General features: G+C 60.8%; 2 protein-coding genes across 4 annotated transcripts in view; one reads left to right on the plus strand and one right to left on the minus strand.

Moving 5' to 3' along the window:
- Window positions 1–22,281, plus strand: PTDSS2 (phosphatidylserine synthase 2). Of its 3 annotated transcripts, none has more exons than XM_029915162.1 (12): window positions 1–328; window positions 7,058–7,159; window positions 13,889–13,971; window positions 17,097–17,164; window positions 18,835–19,008; window positions 19,390–19,440; window positions 19,749–19,862; window positions 20,036–20,154; window positions 20,370–20,484; window positions 20,559–20,704; window positions 20,808–20,993; window positions 21,175–22,281. In XM_029915162.1, exons 1-12 carry the CDS (start codon window positions 147–149, stop codon window positions 21,332–21,334), a joined length of 1,500 nt encoding a protein of 499 aa, XP_029771022.1. In that variant the 5' UTR covers window positions 1–146; the 3' UTR covers window positions 21,335–22,281. The 3 variants fall into 3 exon arrangements, with proteins under 3 accessions (XP_029771022.1, XP_029771023.1, XP_029771024.1); XM_029915163.1 differs by having other exon boundaries at window positions 18,838–19,008; XM_029915164.1 differs by having other exon boundaries at window positions 2–328; window positions 18,874–19,008.
- Window positions 22,232–23,055, minus strand: part of RNH1 (ribonuclease/angiogenin inhibitor 1) — an 11,477-nt gene continuing 10,653 nt past the window's right edge. Inside the window, exons 9-10 of the mRNA XM_029915165.1 lie at window positions 22,520–22,690; window positions 22,232–22,438 (exon numbers count right to left, since the gene is read on the minus strand). Of these exons, the coding sequence (XP_029771025.1) occupies window positions 22,351–22,438; window positions 22,520–22,690 (259 nt within the window). The 3' untranslated portion in view covers window positions 22,232–22,350. The remainder of the gene's footprint in view (window positions 22,439–22,519; window positions 22,691–23,055) is intronic.

A 23,055-nucleotide genomic window follows, 5' to 3' on the forward strand; every position in this document is an offset into this window, starting at 1 on the left:
CGCCCCCAGCCCCTGCTCTTCCCAGACCCCGCCGTGGGAGCGCCGCGACCCCTTCCCGGCTCTCCTCGCGCCGTGCGCAGCGCGCCCTCGCGGTGACCCGCTGTGCGTGGGGTCAAGGCGCGGGGCGGAGCGGCTGGGCGGGCGCCATGCGGAGGGGTGAGCGCAGAGGCGCCGGGGGACCGCGGCCGGGGTCCCCAGTGCCGTCTGGCAAGGCCTCGCTGGAGGAGCCGCCCGACGGCGCGCCTGCTGGCCGAGCAAGCGGGCAGGACGCGGGCCGACGCAGCACGGAGTCCGAGGTCTACGACGACGGCACCAACACCTTTTTCTGGTGAGGGGCGGCGGTCGACGGGGGAGGGCGCGGGGGGCGCGAGGTTGGTGGGCTCGTCGTGCAGGGGAGGGGGGGGGGCGCCCGTGAGACCGTAGGACGGCCCGCGCCCCGCCCAGCCGAAGCCGGTCCCTGCCGGCGGTCCCGCTCCGCACCTCTGACCCCTGCCCCTTATCCCGGGAGGACTAGGTTCCAGAGTCACGTCGGAAAGGCCTTTCTTGTCCAAAATTCACCTGTGTCCGCTGTCATGTTCTCTCTTCTTATTTCTTCGCAGCGCTTGCGTCGTACGGAATCGGCTCCTCCCCCCAGCAAGTAGCCTTAGCACGAGCGCTTTCCCACGTGCCAGGAGTTGAGCGATGTTTGTCACATAAAGGTTCTGTCTCCTTTCATGTGCTTCTCGCGGAGCCTGCTCTTCGACCCTCGCACCGCTCTGTGCGAGCCGGGCCCTGGGGTCAGGCCGCCCCCAGTCTGCCTTAATGGGTGTCAGGGAGGGAGAGGCCCCCAAGAGCATTCTTGCCCCCCACCCCGGTCTGTGTTGGAAGAGTTCACGCTCTTGCTTTACGCTGAATTTGGCACTTCTTACATGAGGTCCCAGGCGTGGCTCCTATGCCACACGGCTCTGTGACCTTGAGCTAACCCTTCACTTTTCAGAGCTTCTCTCCTTTTCTGTAAGAGAGAAGAACCCCGCATCCTACACAGCATGCTTCTTGAGGGCTGGCGTTTGGTTTTTCTTTGCTGGGTGCTCAGTTCTGCATCTGAGACCTGTCGTAGGCCCTGGGGGACACAGGTCAGGTGGATGTGGCAGCCAGCTGCAAAGGGAGTGCCACGTGGAAGCGGCCTTCCAGAGAACCAAATCATGGTATTGTCCCAGAAGATCTGATCAGGGAAGGCGGAGAGCCAGACGGGAGTTAGCTGGACGTTTCAGGGGAAGGTGCCTTTGCACGGGTAGAACCCTTAGCGGAAGTGTGTGCGGGCCGAAAGGGCGACTTGGTTTTTATCAGACTCAGGAGAGGTGCAGCGCAGTGGTGGGTGTTCACAGGGGTGCGGCCCTGCACCTGGACCAAGTCGGTGTCTTCCCTGTGGCCGCTGAGTGGGATCGAGAGGGGGCTAGCATGCCTCATCGAGGGCGTTGTGGCCCCTGAGCTGGTGACTGGAGCCCTCTCGACCTGCTGGGCCAGCTGCGTGCAGACCCGGCCTCTCCCCCAGCTGACTCTGTCCGCAGGCCCCTCCTGGGGCTGCAGGAGGAAGGGGATCATCCTAGAGCGCGGCCCTGTCCTTTGTTTCCTGCTCATGCGTGTATTTGGGGGCCCCAGGTGGGTGCCCCTTGCCATTCTAGGGATCGCAGCAGAGAACCAAACAAGCTTAGATTCTGGCATAAGCCTGGAGCCTCAGAAGCATGAAATACCCTGGCTGACGGGACGCACCGCCGTCACCCAGTGCAGTGGGAGGCAGTTGCTGACCACAGCCCTGGGGTCCCAGCCAGAGGTGCTCGGTCATCCGAGTGTCCCGCACACAGATGCCTGCCGTAGCCTGAATTTACCTGAGGGCTGGGAGGCCTGGAAGGCTTTCCAGGAGGGAGTGTGACAGGCCTGGCCAGTTTCAGGGCCTGCCTCGTGGATCTCCTGGGTGGACGGCTCAGGCCTCCCGCCACACGTGTGAAAGGGTGCTGTGCCCTGGCACCGGTCGGTGATGCACTCTGTGTCTGTGCGGGTTCTTGCTGCACCCCAGGCCTCCCCCTCGACCTGTGATGGGGAAGGAGCTTCACGTTTCTTCTGGGCAGGAAACCAGGTGCCTGCTTGGTGAGGGTTACTTCTTGTAGAACTAAGCCTCTCGTCACTGACTTGCTGTGTTAGGGTTTTAAAAACTTGTATTTTGTGTTTTAGAGAATTTTAATAGTGAATGTTACAGAAAAACTGTTGTAAAAATACTACAATTATGTGCTTGTGGAAATGATTTTATGTTCCAGAATGACTTAAAGGAACTTTGCAGTATTCAAAACCTTGCTTTTAGGGTTTTCTCCAAAGATGCCCAGTGATGGTGGTTGTGCTGGGCCATGTAGAAGGACTCGCGAGTGTCCTTGTCATCACTTGCTGGCCGGGGACGCTGTAAGTAGGGTTCAGGGTTTCCCTTTGCCTTGAGCTTGAGGCTGGGCTCCCAGAAATGAGGCCCAAGGGAGCGGGCGTGAGGCCTGCCCACTGGGGTCTGTGCTGGCAAGAACACCGCGTCTTCTCCCGGTGGTGCCGGGTGGTGTCCAGTGCAGAACACCCAGGGGGAACGTGGGACCACGGACTCAGAGGAGTGGCACGAAGATGTGTTAACTCTCATTTTCTAAAGATTACTGGGGAGACGCTTGGAGACGTACTGCTGAACGTTGCCACCTGTAGAGGGAAGATGGGTGAATTGCCAGCATACTAGCACACTTCCTAACCAACTCCTGAAGCGGGGGGGAGGGACAGTTGTGACGTCGTGGGAGTGCTTGCTAAATGCTGTGTCTCACAACGCCGGGCCAGGGTGAGCACTCTCCGTGAGCCTCAGAACTCGATCGTCCGCGGCACCCTACAGCAGCGGCACGAGGGTGGTCTCGGAGCCCCAGGTACTGGAAGATGCCTTTCTCAGTCATTGTGGGGTCGGGGTTGCCAGCTCTGCCCAGGTGTGGGAAGCTGGACACTACAGCTGGCGCCTTTTTCGGTCCTGTCGATCGGCAGCCGGGGAGGGTCAGTGTCACGGCTGCACGCACCTCTGGCAGGCCTGGGGCAGGCCCTCTGGTCTTGGCCTGTCCTGGCCGAGGCTGCCATGTGCTCTCAGTGTGCTGGCCACACCTTCATGTTCTCTCTAAGTGGTTTGGCGGGCTTGCCTTCCTGCCCACTTGGCAGAATGAATGTGGTCATCTCGCAAGAGGGACTGGCAGCTGGGTATTTTCCACTCAACATGGCAGGGAGCCAGCTGTCCCCACGCCCTCTCCCTTGCTCGGTGACTGGAGAGTCATAGGATTTACGGCCGCTTAAGGCTCCTCTGAGTTTTCTATTAGCCACTAAACCGAGGATGTCTGCTCTTCCCAGCACTGGGGAGGCTGGGCCAGGAGGCGTCTGGGAGGGGCGGGAGGGCCGCCTGGGCCTTCCGCACACGTGGACACGGCACTCTGAAAGACGAGGAAAGCTGCTCGAGACCACCGGTCTCCTGAGTGGCAAAGCAGAGAATACAAATGCGTATTTTCCCACTGTGCCCCAGTGCCTCTCCAAGGAAGAAGTCCAAGCAGGAAACGTGACTTGACGGTGCAAAACGGGAGGAAAGCACAGGCTGTGGGTTGAGCACCATCCGGCCGAGTTCTCGGCGTCCCGGCTCTCCTGCGCGCTGACCTGGGAGTCCTGTTCGTCGCTGCAGGCGGCCTGCTGACACTGCCCTGTCGGGGTTGAGTCCTGACCAGGCAGACCCTACCTCATCTGACTAACAGTCTGAACCTGCATTTCTGCCTTCACACCGTTTCTTCACCGAAGTGCCCCTGCGTCTGTGAGTTTGGGTTTTGTGTCTAGAGTCCCCACCCATGTTGCAGACTGCAAGGTCTCGTTCCTGGGAGTGCCGAGTAATATTCCGTCACGTGCGCGCCACGTCTCCTGCATCGGCCGGCGGGCACCTGGGCTGCCCCGCGTCTCGGTGGTCGTGAATAACGCAGAGGTTACATGGGGGTGCGGGTGCCTTTCGGCATGGCGGGCTTGTTCCTTCCAGCACCCAGTGGTGGGATTACGGGATCTTACGGTACTTTTATTTTCGTTTCTTGAGGAGCACCCTTAGGATTTGCACAGTGCTTGCACCAGCTTCCGTTCCCGCCAGCGGCACACGAGGGCTCCCCTCTCTTCGTCTCCTCGTCAACACGGGTGACTTCTTGTCTTTTTGACACGAGTCATTCTGACAGGAGTGAGGTGACGTCTCACTGTGGTTTCGATTTGTATTTCCCCAATGATGAGTGAAATCGAGCACCTTCTCATGTGTCTTTTGGCCATCTGTGTCTTTGGAAAATAGGTCCTTGGGGCACCTGGGTGGCTCAGTCGGTTAAGCGTCCAGCTTCAGCTCAGGTCATGATCTCACGGTTCATGGGTTTGAGCCCTGCATCGGGTTCTGTGCTGACAGCTAGCTCAGAGCCTGGAGCCTGATTCAGATTCTGTGCCTCCCTCTCTCTCTGACCCTCCCCTGCTCACGCTGTCTCTCTCTGTCTCTCAAAAATAAATTTTAAAAAATTAAAAAAAAATTTTTTTAATAAGTAAAGAAAATAGGTCCTCTGTTCCTATTTAATCAGATTGTATTTTGACTGTTGAATTGTGTGAATTCTTTATATATTTTGGATATTAGCTCCTTGTCAGATATGTGATTTGCAAATTCTTTCTCCCTTTCAGTAGATTGCCTTTTCTTTGCTGTACAGAAAGAGTGAGCCTTCTTAAAGATGGATTTCATCATAATTTAACAATAAAAATTTTACTTTCTAGTAGCACTTGATTTTAGCAGTTCTGAAGTCTCTTATGCTGTGAGGCGACGGTGCTCTGTGCTCTTCCTCTGGGTCCTGGGCTTTCTGCCTCCTTCCTGCCTCGGATGGGACCGAGGAACGCCTACTTACTCCTTATTTCTGCTCCCACAGGGCGGGGGGCGCCTGGCCGAGGGACAGTGTGAGCATTTATCTCAAGGGATGGAAAGTCGTTTTTAATTTTCAGGTAATCTTGCGTTTTTACAAGGATGGAAAGACCTCTGAGCAGAGCTTCCTGGGCTCCTCAGGGAACGTGTCTTAGTCCAGAGAAACAACGGGAAGATGATCATGTTAGTGGAAAGTAACATGAAAGAAACAAGATGGTTGAAGTAATTTTTTTAAGACCTGGGACAAAAGCTTCTGTGCCACAGAGATGCGGTCCTGGTGCCTGTGCATGGGGGGTGCAGGGGTGCCCGAGGGACCGCGGGGGTGGCCCGCGCACCGCACCTTGGTGTCCTGGTGTCCCTGAAGCTGTACGGCTGAGCCCTGGCCACAGCACACCAGCGAGGTGCTCCCTTTGCCCTCTGGTCTCTTTCAGAACATGCGGTTGCCTTTCCTCAAACTGACCAGCTTGTTTTTCTTCTGTGTCTGATGTCAGTTTGTGGGCAGTCAATCTGATTTACTCTCCTCCTCTCTGAGGCTGGGGCTCCTTCCCATCCATTTTCTCATAGACACTTGCCCTGCTGAGAGCCCTCTGGGCCAGGTGGCCAGGCAGGTGGCTCCCAGCAGGTGCTCCTTGTGCACCCCACACACTGGCCTGCCGTGAGTGCTTAGCCTGGCTCTGGAGGCCTGGAGCCCCTTGGACCTGTCGCTGGTGGGGAAACACTGGTCACTTCAGAAACATGCACCTTTAGACAAACCCATTGAGAACTCCTGGGGACGGGAATTGGGGCTCCTTACCTGTGCTGGTCTCTGGCTGGTGCCCTCTCCAAGGTGCGCGGGACAGGCATTCTGCTCCGCGTCCTATACACCGCTCGGGCTTCCGCGGGCACACTTCCCTGGATCCTGATCTTGCACCAAGAATGGTCGGTTCATAACATTTTGTTGTAAGTCACCGTACAGTAAATCTGTAGGTTTGGTGCACATGGCTCGGAATGGGACCTCACTCTGACCTGGTCTCCGTCGCCGTAGTTTGGCCTTTGGAGAAGGCCACAAACAGTGTCACATGGCGCGTGTGTCCTGGAGACGGGCCTCTCTGCGGCGCCCGACACGTCCTGTCTTGCGCGAGCAGCAGTCCCGTCGTCCAGTTGTTTCAGGCAGCGTTCAGTCAGTCAGTGATGCGTTTGCAACGGGGTCTGCGGTTTTCTGGTCTCTGCCTCTGTCCCTTTCCTCTCCTCCTCGGGTGGGTCCTGGGTCCGTCCAGCCCACGTGTGGAGGTGGGTTACGTCTCTGCTGTCGCTCCCGGGAGGCAGCAAGTCCGCTTCCTGGCCTCGGCGGCCGGGCTCTGCCCCATCAGGTCCGTGTTGATCCATGCAGCGTCTTCTCCGGCCGTGGGGGCCCCATCACGGTGGCCCAGTGGCCGTTGGCAGCAGGTAGACACGTTTTGAGGGGCTGGTGCGGAGAGCAGGCTGCTTGACCGGCCGTGGCGCCAGGCCCCCTCTTCCTTCAGCCGTCCCCTTGGAGCAGCCTGCTTCTCTCCTCTTTCCTGCCCCGGGAGTGCCCAGTCAGTCCCTGAAGGACTTTTCTGCTGGGAAGTGTCCTCATTTAGAGATCAGGACACTGAGGCTTGGAGGGGTCATTCTCTCCCAGAACTCACTGTTCCTCTGGATTTGGGATCTGGGTCTGCAACTGCCTTTGCAAGAAGTCATTAAGATGCAGAGAGCCACGTAGTGTCCGTCAGGGAGGCGTCCGCCACCTGCCCCGCGGCCCCGGGACCAGCCTGGGCGGGCCCTGTGTCCGGGGGAGGTGTCCGCCGGCTGGTGGAAGGGGCTGGGGCCCACCCCTCTGCTGCCGACACACACCGTCTCTCTTTGGGTCCAGGTGTCCCTTTCTCTCTCCTCCTCATTTTTCGGGCTGTCCTTTTGAATCTCTCAGATGTGGTCATTTCACAATTGTGAGGCTGGTCCTCTCTCGCTCCGTGAAAGCCACCACGTTCACCCGCTGCCTGGTCTTTTCACCCTGGACGCCAGCAGGGGCCCACGCTCTTTGGGCAGCCGCCGGCGGGGGTCCCAGGCGGAGGGGCGTGGGGCCCTGACACGCTGTGTGTGTTTGGGTTTCAGGCGGGCCCACACCCTCACTGTGCTCTTCATCCTCACCTGCGTGCTGGGCTACGTGACGCTGCTGGAGGAGACGCCTCGCGACACGGCCTATAACACCAAGAGGTGAGCAGCCCCCGGCCCGGGGTGGGGGGGGGTTCCTGTTCTCCGCGGGCAGTGTCCCCTCGCAGGCTGGCCGGGCCCCCGCTGTCCCCTCCCAGGCGGCCTCTCGGAGCTCCGCGGTGTGTCTGCCCCTTGTCCACCTGTCTCAGGACGCTGGCGGGTGCCGTCCCGCGGGGGACCTGCGGCTCGTGAGGGACTCGCCCTCGTAGCAGCCCAGAATGTGCTGCAGCAGCCCCAGGGCTGGAGCCCGGAGGGGAGTTCTGGTCACTAGTTGTGGGAGGGTCACCCTGTTCCAGCAGCAGTGCCCTGGATGCTGCCCGAGTGTCCTGCAGCAGCTCAGTCCTGCAGGACTGTCCTCCTGCCCCTGCGGGAGCTGGTCACATGCTCCGGTTGTCCCTGTGCTTCTGACCAAGTGGCTATAAATCAGAGGTTTCCATGACCTCCTCCTCTTTTCTGTTAATTCGCTAGCCTAGCTCATAGAACTCGGGGAAACCTGTTACTAGATCACCAGTTGGAATGAGTCAGGGACAGCCAGGTGGGCAAGAGGCCCCAGGCGAGGGCTGAAGAAACGGCTTGGAGCGTCCACGCTCACCCCTCTCCCCCGACCTCCACACGTTCCCCAAGCCAGGAGCTCTCAAAACTGTGCTTTGGGTTTTACGGAGGATGACGGACTGTCTCGTTGCCTTTGGCGATTGAAGTCAATATTCAGCCCCTCTCCAGTCCCAGGGCCGGTTCTCCTGGTGACCTGTCCTCACCCTCAGGGGCGGGTCCAAGAGTCACCTTGATAACAACACAAGACACCTTTATCACTTCAGAAATTCCAGTGGTTCCAGGGGTTCTGTGCCAGACTGGGGAGCGGAGGCCAAATATGTGTTTCTTATGAAATCACAGCATCAGAACGTGTGAGTTTGGGCATCTGGGAGTGCACAGAGTTTGTGTGTGACAGCCAGGGACGATTGTCTCCCATCCGCTGCTGCTGTTCTGGAGCTCTGAGCTTTCTGGAAAATCTAAATGGGCATTCTCGTGCATGATGTCATTTTGCAGGTTAGGAAGTGAGTAACCACCTTTTCAGTATTACTTCCAGACATGGACTAGCCGGCCAGTGGTGTTCCTTGCTGAAGTCCCGTGGGTTCTGAGGCCGTTCTCAGAAGTGCGTGAGGAAGATCAGTTGGTTTTAGAGCTGATTCTCACGAGGTCTCTGCACTGGGTGGGCTCCTCCAGCCCCCAAGCCCCCGCTGCCACTCTGATCCACTTGCTCTGGTGTGACAGGCCCCGGGGCAGGGACTGAGGCAGCGGCAGTGTCAGAGGACCGGGGGTCCGAGCTGGTTGGGGAGGCCAGGCTCATAAAGTTGGGTGTTAGCATTGGCCCAGAAGTGCGTCGTGAGCACCATTCTTTGCTCAGAGGCATCAGTAGCCCGTGAGGACGCCAGGTGCTGTCAGCAGTGTGCCCGGCCACCTGTGCACGCGGGCACTTCAGAGTCCCCAGCTTGTCTCCTGGGCCACAGCCAGAGGGTGGGGGCCCAGCTCCTGGCTGCACCCCTGTGGGTCTTCCTCCTGCACCTCCCACGCGGTCCCCTGGGCGGCTTGACTGGGTCTTCCCCTTGTTTTCTGAGCCCTGGGTGTCACCTTGAGTCCAGTGCATCTCCACACGGCACTGCCCGGTACTTGGTGTCCTCTGGTGCAGGGGAGCGTGTCGGTGCAGCCTGTGTGGGTAATGGAGTCCAGAAATAGAGCGTGGCCCCTCGGGCGAGTCCAGGTTGCCCTCCCTGCGGTGGGTGCCTGCGTCAGGGACACTGAAGCCGTGGATGCAGGGGACCGTGAGGCTGTGGCAGGAGCCCAAGTTTGCTCAGCAGGTATTTCCAAGTAGAATGTGACCTTTTCTATGAATTTGTCTGTTAGCATCAGGTGTCTGCTGGGCACAGATGAGCAGAGAGACCAGAAAGCAGGACTTGGTCACATGTAAGGGGTGTCCCCTCACGGCTGTGAGGTCAGGCCAGAGATGAGCAGGTTCAGTGACATCAGGCAAGAGTTGTCACAGGTTAGAGCCCACATGGGACATCCTGGGAGTGCCCTCCAAGGACAAGGCCTCGGTTCCTGCTCATCAGACGCCGTCCAGGGAGCCCCTCCCACCTAGACCCAGGGGACTGTGTGTCTGGGCAGCAGCTGTGGACCCACGTGGGCATGTCACACCTCTTCACCTTGTACTGGCTCGATCCTGAGCTGCCCCTGCACACGAGCAGCTGGGACACTGAGCAGCAGACCCTGTGCCCGATCACTCAAGGAGAGGCTTTGAGGGGGTTGGGGGTGCGGGGGCTCCTGGACAGTTTGCTACTCTGAAGCTCTGTGTCCTGGGGACACTGGAAGTCTTCACAGCTCACAGTCTCTGTCCCTTTGGCCTACTCCAGGGACAGCCCAGTGGCTCTTCTGCTGCTTCCCAGGAGTATCTCCTGGGTGCATGCGCACGTCCGTGCACCCCCGGCACACACCCCCACACAGCCCCGCCCCGCCCCTTGGTATCACATCAGAGCTTTTGAGGCCCTCAGGCTTACGTTTTGCTTAAAGGAAATGCTTCTAAAATTTATGCTTGCTGTTTAAAACAAACAAAAAAACCCAACCAATGCTTACTTACATTGTTAAAAATGTAGGAAATTGGCTCGTGTTCCCCAAGCTCCCCATTTAAGCTTGTGTATCATTATTCTTTTTATGGGTCTAACGAGTTGTTACTTTGGGGGAGTGAGTGTTGTTTTTCCCTTGAAATCGAGTTTATCAACCAGGAATTTACTACTACATGTACCTAATAAGAGCACAGCTCAGTGAGTTTCTACAGATGCGCTTGCCTGTGGCAGTGCAGTCCTCCACACCGGACATCTGTCCCCATCGGTTCCTCTTGTCGGCTGTACCGTCTGGTGTCCGTGGCGTCACCCACCCTCGCACCGTGTCGGGCTTCTTCCGCTGGGCTTGACGGTCTCGTGCCGTCCGTTGTGGTGTCAGTCGGTGGCTGGACAGGCAGGCTCCTCGCTGGGGGCGTTCTGCTGTGTGGACGGGCCTCACCCTGTCATCACCACGTACCCTGGCGCTGTTTGGGGCGAGGACGTGCGTGGAGCAGTGCACACACAGATGCGTACGTTTTCACGTGTAAAACGTGAACGTGTTTGGCGTATTTAGAACACACAGGAAGTACCCTCCAAGGACTGGGGAGGGGCAGAGCTGGAGGGGTGACGCGGCGAGGCCGCTGTGGCGCCGGCCGAGTGGGGGCCGGCGCAGGTCGGGAGCGCGGCTGGTCGCCTCGGGGCCGTCCAGGAGCAGAGGCGATCCTGGAGCAGCAGGATGTTTTCGTGCACAAAAAGGATTCTCGATACGGACTTTACACTGTTCACAATAATTAACTGAAAATGGATTAGACCAAGGTGTACAATACGAAGCTATAAAACGTGCTGAAAAAACTAGAAAATCTGGCACCGTTGGGTTTTCAAAGATGACACCCAAAGTTTGACAGTCTCTTGTAGAACTAAACCTATTCTCACCCTTTAATTCAGTAGTTGGAACCCTAGGTATTTATCCGAATAAAAGCGAACGCCCCTGCCTGCACGCGAATGCTACAGCGGCCCTGACGCGCAGGCGGCCAGCTTGCCCTCAGGAGGCAACTGGGTAAACAGAAGCGGGTACCTTCAGGCCCTGAAATACCGTTAGGCAGCAAGATGAAATGAGCTATGAAGCCATTGTTAGGTAACAAGAATTCAAGTAAATTTAAAGACCAAATTGGCTTTATTCAGCGACTCATGGACGGGTGGCGGCCCCGCAGCAGGGAGAGCTCTGCCCAGCTCTTTGAAGACAGAAGGGCTGCGGTAAAGGAGTTTATTAATGGGGAGGGCGTGGTTTGGGGCAGAGTGGCCGTCTTGGGGGTGGGAGGGGTGTGTCGTGTAGACCGTCCGCCCCGTGCCGGCCAGCTGGCCCCATGCGGGCTGGTTAAAGGCTGCGCTCCTGGGGCGGAAACTAAGGTTTGAGTGGGGATCAGGTCGTGGTGTGCGGACGTGGGCCTCAGCCCGGTGACTTGGTTTAGGGCATGCTGTCTCCTTTTAACACTATAAAGACGTAGGTGAAACTCAGATGCGTCTTACCAAGTGAAAGAAGCTGTGTGGAAAGGCCACATACCTTGCAACCATGAGACACCGGTAAAGGTGCAGTGTGCGGCGGTAAGGTCCCTGGTTTCTGGGGCAGCGGGGGAGCCAATGAGTAGAGCATGGTAGCAAGCCTAGTGTTTGCAGATGAAGGAAAAATAACTTCGGACGTCGGGGATCCCAGGAAGGGACGCAGACTGTGGCAGGACCCTCGCCGGGTTACAAAGTGTGACGCGCCCTCACTGAAGGGGCGGGGGTCCTAAGACTCGAGGCAGAGGACCTGCACGCGCGCACCGGGCTCTAGGTGACGAAGTTGTCCCCCGCGGTGCCAGGCGAACGGTTCTGATCCTGCCGCCCCCGTACTGCAGGGGGGCACTAAGCGCATGGCTGGCGGGCGGAGGGAAGCCGGTGTTGTGTCACCGCTGAGGGGACAGTGGGCCACAGGGTGATGGCCGGTAGTGGGCGACATCAGTAAGGACTCGTGTTTAGCTGAATGTAGACCCAGTTGGTTGCCCAGAGAAATAATTCTGATTTGTGTACATGCGCGGTTTGTGCACTCGGTTGCCGACTGCCGGCCGAGGCCCAGAAGCTACGACGCCCCCGTGGCAAGGAGCACGCCGGCCCCCGGAACGCGGCTCCCGAGACCGTCCTCCGGGGACGGAGCCGGGGCCCCCACAGAAACGCCGGTCCTGGGCCTGGGCAGCAGATGCCAGGCGGGCCTGGGAGGGTCATCCAGAGCCAGAAAGAAAGTGCTCAGAAAAAAGTCAAGTGCATGCAGGTGGCGGTATGTTAAAGCTCTGATACAGGGCTCCCATGGGTCAAAGTAGGTAAATGGATACAATTTGAGCAAAAAAAACAAAAAATCTATGTTATTACCACACGATAACCCAAAGTATAAGATACATATTCATGAGTCCATGCTAACGTACGTAAGTGATAAAATAAACGAGGGAGGGAGAAGAGACAAAGTTGCTCATGAGGACAAATTCCAGATAAGCATAGGTGCTCCCCAGCCCTTGAGTGCAGGCTGTGTGAAGGGGACCCCCCTAAGAGCAGAGCAGGGAGCACACCTGACAGGTGCGTCCCAGCCGGGGGACATGAGAGAGCATGTCAGTGTGATGCGATCTCACTCCCAAAAATAAGATGGAAATCACAGAAGGCAGCAGACAGCATTCCTAAGGGTTGTCCTCCAGAGCACCTGACCATTCTTCAGACTGCGGTCCCGTCCAAAACAAGAATGCCTGAGGCGCTGTCCCAACGCAGGGGGCCAGAGGAGACTACGACTGAATGTCATGGGGCAGAAAACGGGCTTTGGATAAAAAGTGAGGAAGTCTGAAGACACAGCGGACTGTGGTTACTGTGCCCCGTGGGTTCCTGGTGACAGGCGCCCATGCTAATGCCGGGTGCTAGCGCCCACCTGGGTGTGGGGAGTGGGGGGACCCGGTACACCCTTCACCTGGCTGACGCGTCTTGCCGGGTAACCCGAAATGCTGCCTGAGATGTGTAGCCGAGTTTGGAATCAGGAACGTGACCTGGGGAGGGAGGGTGGGCACAGGCGCCCTGAGACTTTGCCTCCCTCGTTCTGTTCCCATGGTGACTCCGAGGGTCACCCATGGCTCCAGAGCCATCGCTCGGTTACACCAGGAGGGGCACCTCCAGGCAGCCCCATGCGGACTTCCCACCTCCCCAAAGCCCAGGCTGAGCAGTGGGCACCCCATGGGCCCTCCGTGTCGGCTCCCGTGGTGGGGAAGTGGGTCCCACCCTGCTGAGCGCAGTGGTCTGCGTCCGTCTGTCCCTCCGCACCTCCCACGGTCCGGAAGCTGGCAGGAGCAGGTGGCGGCGTCCCGGCGCGAGCAGTCCACACCCCGGCCACACGGGGGGGGGTGGGCGGGCGGTGTCCTGCGGGGCCCGGCCTCACCTGTGCCCGCCGTGGACACTGGGTGCACTTAGCAGGCGGAGGCGGGTGTTTCCAGGCTGACGCCCCCAGCCTCCCGTGTGGTGTCTCGTCGTGTGTGTCGGAGCAGGGCAGCCCAGCTGCCACCAGCAGTGTGTGCGTCCTTGCCGTGGGGCTGCCGGCAGTGCAGGGACGCTGCACCCCTCGGGCCCCGTGCTGGCGGGACGGTGGTGGTGTGAGTGGGCTGTAAGCACCGCTGTCTGCATGTCCTCCTTGCTCCTGTCCCCACTCCCTCCGTGCAGGCACGTGTCTCTGTGTCCATACAGCTGTGGTTGCAGTTCATACCCTTGTCCTGTTGGGAATTAGGCCTGTGGGTGTTGGGGGAGGGGTGTCCTTACCGTTGATCCCAGCGTCGTTCTGAGGCAGCCTCCGGGAGCCCGGGGCGGTCCCGTGTGGGGTTCCAGGTGCCCTTCAAGTGGGAAACACACGCCGCCTAAACAATGTACAGCCCCCAACCCAGAGTCTTCTCCCGAGGGCGGGTCTGCCCCTGGCCTTAAGGTGGACCTTGCAGTTGGCCTGACCAGCCCTCCCCCGAGGCCCAGCCTCCTCCCTCCCTGGGGACGGGGGCTGTCACTGCAGCGGGCATCCTGGGGTCTCTCCCACCCCCAGCCTCCCGCCTGGGAGACGCACACTGAGGGGCTGTTTGTTCTTTGTTTGCAGAGGTATTGTGGCCAGTATTTTGGTTTTCTTATGTTTTGGAGTCACACAAGCTAAAGACGGGCCATTTTCCAGACCTCATCCAGGTAACTTGCCCTTTCTCTTTCCGTGTGCCCACGTGGTGGTGCCGTCCCGGGCAGTCGCTCTGTGTCTGTGCTGTGGGTCTGAGTGTCCTGTCCTCCTCTTCCCAGCCCCTCCCACCAGCCAGGGCGCACTGTCCGCAGCCGAGGGCGAGGGCTGGCTTCCTTGCAGCCCCTCCGCCTTCTCTCTACCCCTCACCCCGACCCGCAGCTGTCCTTCCCCTCCGTTCGCCTTCCCCCCACTGCGCCGCAGGGGGCTGCTTCTGCAGACCTTGGTGCCCAGGACTGGCCAGCGAGGGCAGCCTGGGCTTCAGCTGGTAGTCCTGCCCCGCCCCCGAGGTCAGGGAGTGCCAGCCCTGGGGCTGTGAGCTGCGGAGCAGCGCCCCCGGCCCCAGTGTGTCCAGGGCTGCGGCCTCTGAGGGCAAGGCACGGTCAGCTTTCCTGAAAGGTCACAACTTAGTCACCTTTGTAACCTTAGTAATCTTTGTTTCTTTTCTGTCTTCATAGGGTGTGTATCTATTGTAGAATACCTGGAAAGTACAAAAAATATTTTTAAGTGGAAACAAAAGCTACTGACAAAAAGACTCAACACACTGTTGAGTTTCAGTGTGTGTCTGCACACGCATACACACAGCTTTTAGAGAGCGGACTCCTGCCCCTTGCGTGGTTTTGTATCACCAACTTCCGTGCCTCGGGGGAACACGGGCCTCATTAATTAGTTTTTGACACAGCTGGATGTTTAACGGCTGCTCGTTTGAATGAATCACAGCTTCTTTCGCAGGCGTATCACTGTGTATCCCAGCATTCGTGTTCCAGCATTCATGTAGCACAAAGTCCTGGGGGCAGAAGCAGCAGGTTAGCGGGCGTGGCCACTTTAGGCCCTGCTGGAGATGACCGAACTGTCCTCTGGAAGGGGTTGGTGAGCACTGTGGCTGTGAGCTAGGCCCCCGGGTCCCCCGGGTGGCGTGGGGGCGCCTGCATGGGGAGCCTGCTCTGGCTGGTCCCGCCGGCCGCTGTGCCTCCCTCAGTGCCTGGTTGGGACGCTGACACTGGGTGACACTGCCTGGCGCCTGCCGGGGGAGGGGGGGGCAGTGGTGAGTGCCCAGCTGCACGGCCTGGCCCCCCAGCTCCCCACCTACCCAGTCATCTGGGCCTCAGGAGGGTCTGAACTAGCCAGGACCTAGCCAGAGCAAGAAAACACTTTTAAAAGCCACCAAAAATCACAGCAAAAGCCTGGGTGTGATGCGTGCCCGTTGGATCAGCTGGGAAGAGTTTGGGCTACTGGAGAGGCAGAGGTGGCAAGTCGCTTGTAGGCGCTGGACCCAGCCTGGGGGGTCAGACGGGGGTGGGGCGCGGTTGCTTGGCCTCTGGGCTCCTGGGAGGCCCTGCGTCCCGTCCAGTCTGGGGTGCCGTCCCCTCTCCCAGCTAGCGTTCTGGGCTCTGCTGCGCCTACACTGGTTCCCTGCCGGTTGTGGGGGGCGGGGGGGCTTGCTGCGGGGCTGCTCCGCAGCGGTGGGCAGGACGCCTCCAACTCGCCCAGTCAGAGCACAGGGGAGGTGGTCCCCTCCCTGCCAGGCAGCACGCCGTGGGGAAGGCTTTTCTGGCTCAGAAACGAGGCACTTTGTTGGGAAACTTGAATTGGCTACAATTCCAGTTGAAACTAGCCCGTGAGAAAGGCACCCTTCTCTTCACGATTTGTATTTCTGTGCATGGCTCCTTGTGGAGGCTGGAACATGGAGGATGGTGAGGGCTGGGGGAGGGGGATGAGGGCTGCGGGGCGGCTGGAGGAGATGCACAGGAAGAAGGTGGGCGTGCAGGCAGGGCGGGTGCACCCGCTGCGTGTTGGGGGGCAGGGCCGGCCAGAGGCCGTCTGACCAGGGGCGGGAGCGGTGGGCTGAGGGTAGACAGCTCAGGGTCACAGGGTCATGAGTAAGGTGCCCTCTGTGGCTGTGGGTGAGTGCTCCAGGGAAGGTACCCTGAGTTGCTTTACCACAGGCCCTTTTAGATCCTGCTGCAGCCCTTGACCAGAGAGAACTTTCCAGGCTTTTCACAGACTCCAGGGCAGCAAAGCTAGTTGGTCACATCCACTGTTTACTCCACATCCTGGAGGCACTTGAGCAAACGGTCCTTCGTGCTCAGCCTGTGCGAGCCGCGAGCGGGGTTTTCAGGAACCCGAGGGCACTGGCGGGGCCCCGGAGCCTCCGCATGCACTGCCCCCCAAGACCCCGTGGGAGCTGCCCGAGGCCGGCACCCTCGGAGCACCCCACATTAGTAAGCACCACTGTTTTTACTCAAAGGAAATAGTTTTTAAGACTAAGTTGGTGGTTTTTCTTTAAGCAAACACAAGCAAAGGCAAAGTAGGTATTTTAGGCCTGTATTAAACAGGAATGTCAGGATTTCTGGAAGGTGGAAGTTCTCATTTGTATTTTTTTTTTAAGTTTAAAGTTTTATTTATTTTGAGAGAACACACACGAGTGGAAGGGGCTGAGGGAGAGAGAACTCCAAGCAGACCCCATGCTGCTGGTGCAGAGCCCGGCGCGGGGCTTGATCTCATGAACCTGAGATCGTGACCTGCGCGGCACCAAGAGCCGAGTGGCCCCTGGCATTTGTGTCTCAGAGCGATGGTTGGGGCGCTCCCCCTGCCGTCACGTCCCCCCTGGTAAAAGCCCGAGCCTTCCATTTCCAGGTGCGAAGGCCAGGGGGTGCGGGGGGGCCCTGGCTGAGAAGAGGAGTTTGAGGGACAAGTTCCTTTTCCTCAGCTTTATCAAGATTTCGTCGACCAGTCACAGCGTGTGGGTTTAAGGTAGACGAGACGCTGGACAGACATGTGCGCTGTCACATGGCCCCTGTGAGGTGACCCGCCCCCCGCCCGTCACCGCACAGGGTGAGGTTCATGTAAGACCCCCCAGCTGTGAAGGGCCTCTTCCGGGGCCCCCTGAGAGAGGCAGGCGGGGGCGGCCCCGCGGGCCAGGCCATGTTGGTGTAACTCGCCGTGCGGGGTCAGGGGGCGCCTCCAGCAGAAACGCGACAGCGGTCAGGTGCCTCAGCGGGCGGGGCGGCGCGGGAAGCCCCGGGCGCTGGCTGGGGGCGTCGGGGGGCCGCGCCCCTGACCCGCGCCCTCTGTCTCGCAGCGTACTGGAGGTTCTGGCTCTGCGTCAGCGTGGTCTACGAGCTGTTTCTCATCTTCATACTCTTCCAGGTGAGCGGCCTCCTCAGGTAGTCTGGGAGCGTGGCTCATGCCGTGGCCCCAGGTGAGTGACGGGTGTCGGAGGAGGCTTCGCCCATCAGCCCCTCCGGAGCTCTGGCAGGAAGCAAGGCTGGACCCCCCACAGAAGTGGGCAGAGGCCGGAGGGGGGCCTCCACTGTGGGAAGGCTGCGAGCACTGCGCCTCAGCACCTCTACCCTGAGCGTGGGGCAGCGTGTGGGCCCTGCCCAGACGCTGGTCAGTGAGGGAGGACCGGGCCGGACACCTGCTGGGCGGCGTGGGTCCCACCCTGGGGACCCATGGCACCCCAGCTAGTCAGTGCTGGCTTCTAGTCCCGGTGGCTTCTCCCTCGAGTGTGCTTTGTGCAGGGTGGTCAGGAGGGAGGCTGGAAAGTTCTCCGTAAACTGTGGGTCAGGACCTGTGGCGCTGACGTCTGTTTTATCGGTCGCTCTGCTAGCCCCACCGGCACTGGACGGGCCACCTGTGCTTCCGTGTTCCCAGGCCCACAGCTCCCGTCAGCTGGGACCGCTCGCGGTTTATCGACTACTTTCTGAGCGTGGCGTCCAGCTCCGCGTGCTGCCGCCTGTGTGCGTGGGCCCGCGTGCAGGACACAGCTAGCAGTGGCTTGCGTCCCCCTCCGCCACCCAGTCACACTCCGCAGGGACCCCCGGGGCAGTCTCGCTCCTGCCTCCTGGGTCCCTGAAAGGGTTCCGGGTCGTGTGCTGTCTCCCGCTGGGCAGGGGCGGCCTCGGCGCCGGAGCCATTTCCTGAGTGGGGCTGCTCGCGCCTAAGGAGTGGCCCCACTGCCCCCTGGCACGACTGGGTGGAGCTCCCGCCACCAGACCCTCAGCAGCCCCTCTGCTTGTCGGGTCTTTACTGAGGCCGCTTTCGAAGGGTGTCCACACTTCTGGCCTTGTTTGGTTTCTGGAAGGGGTAGGCTGCCCCATGCAGCAAGGGTCGGCCTCGGTGTGGAGCTGGCACTGTGGAGCCGCCCTGCTCTGGGGGTGCAGCCTCAGATCTGTGGCGTCCAGGTCAGTTGTGGCTGATGTCATGGTCCGGGTCACTTCCACAGACCCCGAGCTGGGGACAGGGTCAAGTTGCAGGACAAGGCAGTGCATCTGTCTGGCACAGACATGATGTGGGTCTGAGGCCACAGACGTCTGTCACCCTTCCTCACCCTCTTCGTCCCTCGGCTGGTACTTGGGGCAGGAGTGAGGGGATGGTGTCCTGACCGCAGGCATCCTGGGGCCGCTCCTCATGGGCTGGTGGCCAGAGGGGGCCTGAGTGGGGGATGAGGCTCTGTCTGCTTCAGGCGGCCTTCCCTCCGTGCGGCCCCGGAAGTCTCTTGGGCGCCAAGGCCAGAAGGGGCGGTTCACTGCGGTGGGTGTCTGTGCCTGGAAAGGCTGCCCTGATGTCCTGCTGCTTCTGGGCGGGGCCGTGGAGAGCAAGACCAGAGACCTGAGCCCCCACCCTGTGACCCCCACCCCCGCAGCCTCCGCTCGGGGGCGTGGCGCATCTCCCTGGACTCGGGACCTCCCGCCCCCACCAAGTCTGCCCGGCCTTGTCCCGCAGGGGGTTTGCCCCCGCTCAGCAGAGGTGTCCTCTACACACCCCAGGCCACACACGCTCTCGGGACTTGAGGCCCATTTTCCCATTGCCGCCAGCAGCGTGTGGCCCCACTGACCAGGGCACTGGCCTTGCAGACTGTCCAGGACGGCCGCCAGTTCCTGAAGTATGTGGACCCCAGGCTGGGAGTCCCATTGCCGGAGAGGGACTACGGGGGAAACTGCCTCATCTACGATGCAGACAACGCGAGTGACCCCTTCCACAACGTCTGGGTACGGTGGGCCCAGCCCCCCAGGCGCTGATCTGTCCTGCGTGTTTCTGGGACCCTGTCGTTCCGCAGATTGGATGGGGTCGGGGTGGCACTGGCCCTCCTGGGCGCTGGCCTCCCTCCTGCCTGACCCAGGCTCCCTTCAGCTTAGCCCACTCGGAGCAGGGTCCATGCAGCCCCCATGTGGAGCAGCCCCCCGCCTCAGCCTGAGACCTGCTCTCCTCGGTGGTCGGGGCATGCTGTCTGCATGCGTGCGGGGTCCCAGCTTTGTCCTGGGGTCCGGTCAGCACTGCTCAGAGAGGCAGGAGCCGGGCCCAGGTGCTCGTGGGCAAAGAGGGACCAGTGGCTGTGGGCCGTGCGTGAGGCCAGTGTCCTGTCTCCACAGGACAAGCTGGATGGCTTTGTGCCTGCGCACTTTCTTGGCTGGTACCTGAAGGTAAGGTGACCTTGTCATCAGAAGGACCTCCTGCTTTCCCAGTCTGCCCTGTGCTCTGAAGCCGTCTCCCAGGTGACGTTCGGAGCGGTGGAGTGCGGAGGCGCGGGTCTGGGGCCCACGGCTCAGGCCAGGCGGCTGTCCAGAGAGTTCACACAGCTGCTTGGGCACCCTGGGTCCTGGCCGCAACCCGCACCTGTCCTTGGGGTGGTGGCCTCCGAGCAGTGCCTTGCCCTGCTCCTGAGGGGGCTGGGTGCATTCCCCGCCCCACCCCCCCACCGGAGGGGCTGACTCTCTGCTGCGGCCCGCAGACCCTGATGATCCGCGACTGGTGGATGTGCACGATCGTGAGCGTGATGTTCGAGTTCCTCGAGTACAGCCTGGAGCACCAGCTGCCCAACTTCAGCGAGTGCTGGTGGGACCACGTAGGTGCTGGTGATGGGACCACGTAGGGGCCGGGGGGTCACGTAGGAGCCGGGGGGACCACGTGGGTGCCGGCGGTGGGGTCACATAGGTGCCAGAAGCCGCCCTGGGGGGTTGAGGGCAGGATGGGACCAGGGCCACGGGCACCCACCACCTCCTTGGCTTCTGCCCCCAGTGGATCATGGATGTGCTCGTTTGCAATGGGCTGGGCATCTACTGCGGCATGAAGACTCTTGAGTGGCTGTCTTTGAAGACATACAAGTGGCAGGGTCTCTGGAACATTCCAACCTACAAGTATGGCTCTCGAGCTGCCCTGGTCCGTGCGGGGAGGGATGTCAGCCCGACCCCCACCCTGTCTCAACTCTCTTCATCCCCTACCGGCCTTTCTCAGAGGCCCCCTGGGGTCTCCCCTCCTGGAGTTGCTCTCCATAGCTGACCTGGGAGGGTGCTGGGGAGTTGGTCTCCCACCGACCTCGGGCCCCTGGGCTGACAGGCACCCATGCTCCCAGGGGCAAGATGAAGAGGATCGCCTTCCAGTTCACGCCGTACAGCTGGGTCCGCTTCGAGTGGAAGCCCGCCTCCAGCCTGCGCCGCTGGCTGGCCGTGTGCGGCATCATCCTGGTGGTAAGGCTGGCCAGTCTCGTGTGCGCGCCTCCGGGGCAGCCCGACTCGCCACCCACCTTCCTCTGTCCCCCCAGTTTCTGTTGGCAGAATTGAACACGTTCTACCTGAAGTTCGTGCTGTGGATGCCCCCCGAGCACTACCTGGTCCTCCTGCGGCTGGTCTTCTTCGTGAATGTGGGCGGTGTGGCCATGCGGGAGATCTACGACTTCATGGATGACCCGTGAGGCCCGAGGGGGGGGGCGGGGGGGCGCCCTGGGCACACCGGGCGTCGCTGCCCCCCAGGCACAGCTGCGGCGCCCTCAGCCGAGTGCCCTCCCCTGCAGGAAGCCCCACAAGAAGCTAGGCCAGCAGGCCTGGCTGGTGGCGGCCATCACGGTCACAGAGCTGCTCATCGTCGCGAAGTACGACCCGCATACGCTCACGCTGTCCCTGCCCTTCTACATCTCCCAGTGCTGGACGCTCGGCTCTGTGCTCGTGCTCACCTGGACCGTCTGGCGCTTCTTCTTGCGGTGAGTGCCGTGTTCCGGAGGAGCGAGCGCTCGGCGGCCGTGGTGCCAGCGTGAGGGCTGTGTTGGGCTGGTGTCTGGTCGTGCAGCCCCTGCCTGTGGCTCGGTGGGCGTCCCTGTGAGGGGCGGCTTCATAGGACCTCCATGGGCCGGCTGGCAGTGACACGGCCCCCGCTCTCCCCAGGGACATCACCCTGAGGTACAAGGAGACCCGGCGGCAGAAGCAGCAGAGCAGGGGTGACCAGGGCAGAGCTATGGGCGACACGGATGGACACCTGCCTGGGCCGGAAGACCCCCCAGGGCCTGCAGAGCCCGAGAGGGAGGGGGTGCCAGCCCCAAACTGATGCACCTCACAACTGCCCAGAGCCCAGGCCTGCTGGAACCTTCTGACAGGCCTCAGCCCTTGCAGTTTTATTTTCCCTTTCTCCCATGCACATGGCTGGGCTCTGCAGGGTACAGGTGCCCTCTGACCCAGGCGCGTGCATGTGTGCGTGCGTGTGTGTGTGTGTGGTGTGCACACGTGTGCTCCCGGGCCTGACCAGTGTGGCTGGGCTTGCTCTGGGCAGCCGGTGCCCTCCCCTGTTGCACCGTCAGCCTGCCGGCCTCTGGGCCGCATGAGCCCTCAGCACCCAGACGGCCCCGGCCCAGCAGAGGCGTCACCGTGCCTTCCTCTGCCCCGTGGGCCCCCGGCCACTCAGAAGCCCCGACGGCACCTCACTGGATCCCCATCTGCTCCCTGACGGCACATGTGAAGGACGGCCATCCGACGGCCCCCCGAGATGGCGGAGAAGGGGCAGGTCTAAGCAGGCAGCCCTGAGCCGTTTCCTGGGGAGGCTTCATCTGACCCAGCAAACCTGGGGGTGTGAACGGGGCCGGAGGTCACTGGATTGGCCCCTTGAGGAACATGGAGTCGGAAACTCAAAGGCCTTGTGCCTGAGGTCGGGAGGAGGGGTAGAGGGTCCTCTTCAAGAGCAAACAGAACAAGTAAAGCAGTGGTACAGGTCCCTTAGCAGCTCCTGCCCCTGGGGATCATGTGCCCAACGCAGGTGTTGCCCAGGGGGTGGGGGGCAGGCAGGAGCTGCTCGGCCTGGGCAGATGTGCAGAGGGCCGGCCCCCGGGAGCTGCTTCTGGGGGTCGTGACGGAGGCCGCCGCACGAATCCAGTGGGGGAGCCCTAAGAGAAGCGCCGCGCTGTGACATTGACAGTGGGCCTGGTGGGGACCCAACAAGAAGGACAAGCACTCCTGCCAAAAAAAGTGCTTTAATAAAGCGTCTCAAACTCTCCTGCAGAAGTCCGTTGATGGGAACAGCGTCTTCATTCTCAGCCCGGAAGCCTGGAGGGAGGAGGTGCCCTGGGCCTCTCAGGAGATAATCCGCAGGCCTGGCCTGCGTTCTGTCAGGGCCCTGAGGGCGTCCTCGGTCTGCTGCGTCCAGTAGATGTCATACAGGCTACGAGGGCCGAGAGGAGGCGGGGTCACGGCCTTGCAGACTGCCCCCAGCCCCCGGCCCCACGCCCCACGCCCCACTCACACCAGCTGCTCCAGCGCACAATCAGGCCGCTCCAGGCTCTCCATCAGCCGCCGGATGCCCAGGTCGTCCATGCAGTTGTTGCTGAGGTCCAGCTCCCGCAGGCTGCGGCCAGCCGCCAGGAGCGCGGCCAGGCTGGTGCAGCCGCTGTTGGCCACATCACAGTCCCCCAGCCTGGGCAGACAGCGGGGGGCAGGTCAGGGCCAGAGGGTCCGCCACAGAATAGAGGGGCAGGGGTGTCCGCGCACCATGATGTCTGTCCACAGACAGGACGTGCACGGGAGCCCTGAAGCATGTGTGCACATAGTGCACCGAGACCTCGGGGTCAGAGCCGTTCCCCAAACCTCGAGCTTGGGAGCACATCCAGCTCCGACCCAGCAGCTGGCCCTCGGCAGATCCCCCACCAGATGTGGAAGGCAGGTGCACACAGCTGCCCTCCAGCAGAGTGGTCAGGCTGGCCCGAGGCGGGCACACTCTGGACTCAGGGCCACAACCTCCCCGGAGCCAACTCGGGCACCAGAGGGCCTCCTACAACCACT

Source organism: Suricata suricatta, chromosome 11 (genome assembly GCF_006229205.1).
Source record: "Suricata suricatta isolate VVHF042 chromosome 11, meerkat_22Aug2017_6uvM2_HiC, whole genome shotgun sequence".
Lineage (NCBI taxonomy): Eukaryota > Metazoa > Chordata > Mammalia > Carnivora > Herpestidae > Suricata > Suricata suricatta.